At 30.4% G+C, this 2,697-nt stretch overlaps 1 protein-coding gene across 1 annotated transcript in view; it reads left to right on the top strand.

Moving 5' to 3' along the window:
- The first annotated feature begins 970 nt into the window (after positions 1–970).
- The window catches only part of LOC106327799 (WAT1-related protein At3g28100-like), a 7,520-nt gene continuing 5,793 nt past the window's right edge, over positions 971–2,697 (top strand). Inside the window, exons 1-3 of the mRNA XM_013766053.1 lie at positions 971–1,239; positions 1,321–1,386; positions 1,479–1,592. Coding sequence (XP_013621507.1) covers positions 1,043–1,239; positions 1,321–1,386; positions 1,479–1,592 — 377 coding nt within the window. The 5' untranslated portion in view covers positions 971–1,042. The remainder of the gene's footprint in view (positions 1,240–1,320; positions 1,387–1,478; positions 1,593–2,697) is intronic.

Below are 2,697 nucleotides of genomic sequence, written 5' to 3' on the forward strand. Positions count from 1 at the left end.
ATATTCTTAAGAATAACAGTTCTCACTTGGGTGGAGGGATAGCAACACAATCTTCCATTCAAGAAAACAACAAATCAATTGGAGTTCCATAAAGTTATAATAATTTAAGAAAATGAAGCGCTTGTATTTCATTTTTACAAAGAAAATGACGAAGCATGGAATGTCTTCCGTTTGAAGTGTTCCAAAAGCAGTTCCCCTTATTTATTGTGCTTTATTAATATTTATAAAATACTGTATTTGGAATGGATAATTTGTATTTTTAAGAATTTTATTATATTTTTAAAAATATTAATTTATTTACAGTTTTTATTTAGACACAACCAACTTTACTATTTAAAGTTTTATGATAATGAAAGTGTTAATTTATAAATTTTATATCTCGTTATTTAATACTCCTATAATTTTAAATTCATATGATACTATTAGCATATAATATTATAAAATATTAAAATATGCAAATAATATACATGTTAAAATAAAATATATTAATATACATGTTTAAATCGCTTGATTCACTAGTGCTTCATTTGATCCGTCTGACTCGTTTTATTTTTACTTTTTCTAATATTTAATTTTAAAATTCAAAATAATAATAAATATGTTTAAAATAGTTTTCTATTATATTTTGAATAAAATTTTATATATTTCATTTCTAAAGTATATTTAAAATAGCTTTTAAATTATGAAAATAAATAGTATATTAAATTTTATATAAATTAAATTTTTGCAATATAAATTAAATTTTTGCAGTACTTACTATTTAAATATATGTTTTGAACAGATAGATCCGCTTGATCCATACTTGGACAGCTCTATATATTTGAACCACTTTTGTTCCGTTCAATCTGTTTGATCCGTTCGATCCGGAACATCTAATCTGCTTTCTCCATTCGGAGCTTAGAAATAACATTTAAAAGTATAAAACCGACACTTATGGACCACAAAACGACATTTCGTTTTTTCAATCATAGCATAAAGAGAAAAATAGAGGAATAATAAATCACAGCTCTCATTCAACACTAAGAATTTATCATTTCCAATAATGGCCGGAGCCGTAAGTCTTTGGAGGAGAGAGGCCGTGTTCTTGACGGCCATGCTTGCGTCCGAAACTGGTATCGTAGGAATGAATACTCTGTTCAAAGCAGCGACTTCAAAGGGACTCAACTCTTACGCTTTCCTAGGCTATTCTTATCTTCTTGGTTCCCTTCTACTTCTTCCTTCACATATCTTCTCCAACAGGTTTCTAATAATCCAATCTATTTGGTAGTTCGTAACCATTTATTTGTTGGTTTCATTTGATTCTGTACGTATTTCTAACAGGTCAAGATCACTTCCTCCATTAAGTTTCTCAATACTTTCTAAGATGGGACTTCTTGGACTATTAGGGTAAATCCATCTATATAACTCTTCATACAATTATGAATATGGAACTATCTTCCACTTAAGTGTTGCTAATATAATTTTTTTTTTTTTCATAGTTCAATGTATGTGATCACAGGGTATATAGGCGTTAAATACAGCAACCCAACCTTAGCTTCAGCTATTAGCAATATCACTCCTGCTCTTACCTTTATCCTAGCCATTATCTTCAGGTTTTTCTTTCTCTTTTCCCTAATCATGGAGTTTTTTTGTCAGCTAATCATGGAGTTTTGCAGTTGATTTCTGATTATTTTTAAGAATAAAAATATATTTTCATCATCATATCGTGTTAATGAGTCAAAACTAGTAATGATTGTTTTAGGCTAATTGGTGTAAACTGTGATAAGCAACTTAAAACTGATTTTTAATTCAAATCAACTAAATGTAATTTTCCTTAATGATTTTTTCAGTTCGACAACTTCATATTCTTAAAGTCAACTCATGGTGGTTAAGCTTACTTTACTATCAATACACTTAACTGTTATAAAAAGAACTGAAATTTTATTGTATCGCGGTAATTTAAATAAAGCAAAATTTTATATCCGTATGAAGAAGATAACACTGATATAGAAAGAGATTTTATTATAAGGGAGAAGTGAGAAGGGATTGTGTTTTTGATATATTACAATCGATCGAAATGATCGATTTATATAGAAGTGAAAAAGTTGAAGTTATTGTGCGTGCATAGTGATTTTGGCTCCACGTAATAAACATATACACGTAAATTTCAATATTCGGTGCGTTGTTTATTGACATTTACTTATCCACGTTTATAACACTCCCCCTTGGAGACCAGTGTCATTATCGCTTCTTGCTTAACGTCTATGTTACCTCGTTAAAAACCTTTCTAGGAAAACCCAATGGGAAAAACTATAGTAAGGTAAAAAGAGTACAACTACGTAAGCTCCCCCTCGAATGAGTAGTCATAGATCCTTCTGATGACGCATTCCAATGTTACGAACATGTTTTCAGAATAATGAAGTCGGAAGTGATTTTGTGAAGAGGTCAGCTGCATTGTCGCATGATTGGACATATCTTACTTCAATCTCTTTCTTCTTCACGAGCTCTTGAGTGTATGAGAAGAACTTCGGATGAATATGCTTCGTTCTATCGCTTTTAATATATCCGTCCTTTGTTTGAGCAACACATGATGCATTATCTTCATATAGAATAGTTGGCTCCGTATTTTTGCTAATCCCACTGCTTGAACAGATGTGTCGGCTTATTGATCTTAGCCATACACATTCTCTACTTGCTTCATGGAGTGCAATGATCTCA

This window comes from Brassica oleracea, chromosome C2 (assembly GCF_000695525.1).
Source record: "Brassica oleracea var. oleracea cultivar TO1000 chromosome C2, BOL, whole genome shotgun sequence".
NCBI classification, from domain to species: domain Eukaryota; kingdom Viridiplantae; phylum Streptophyta; class Magnoliopsida; order Brassicales; family Brassicaceae; genus Brassica; species Brassica oleracea.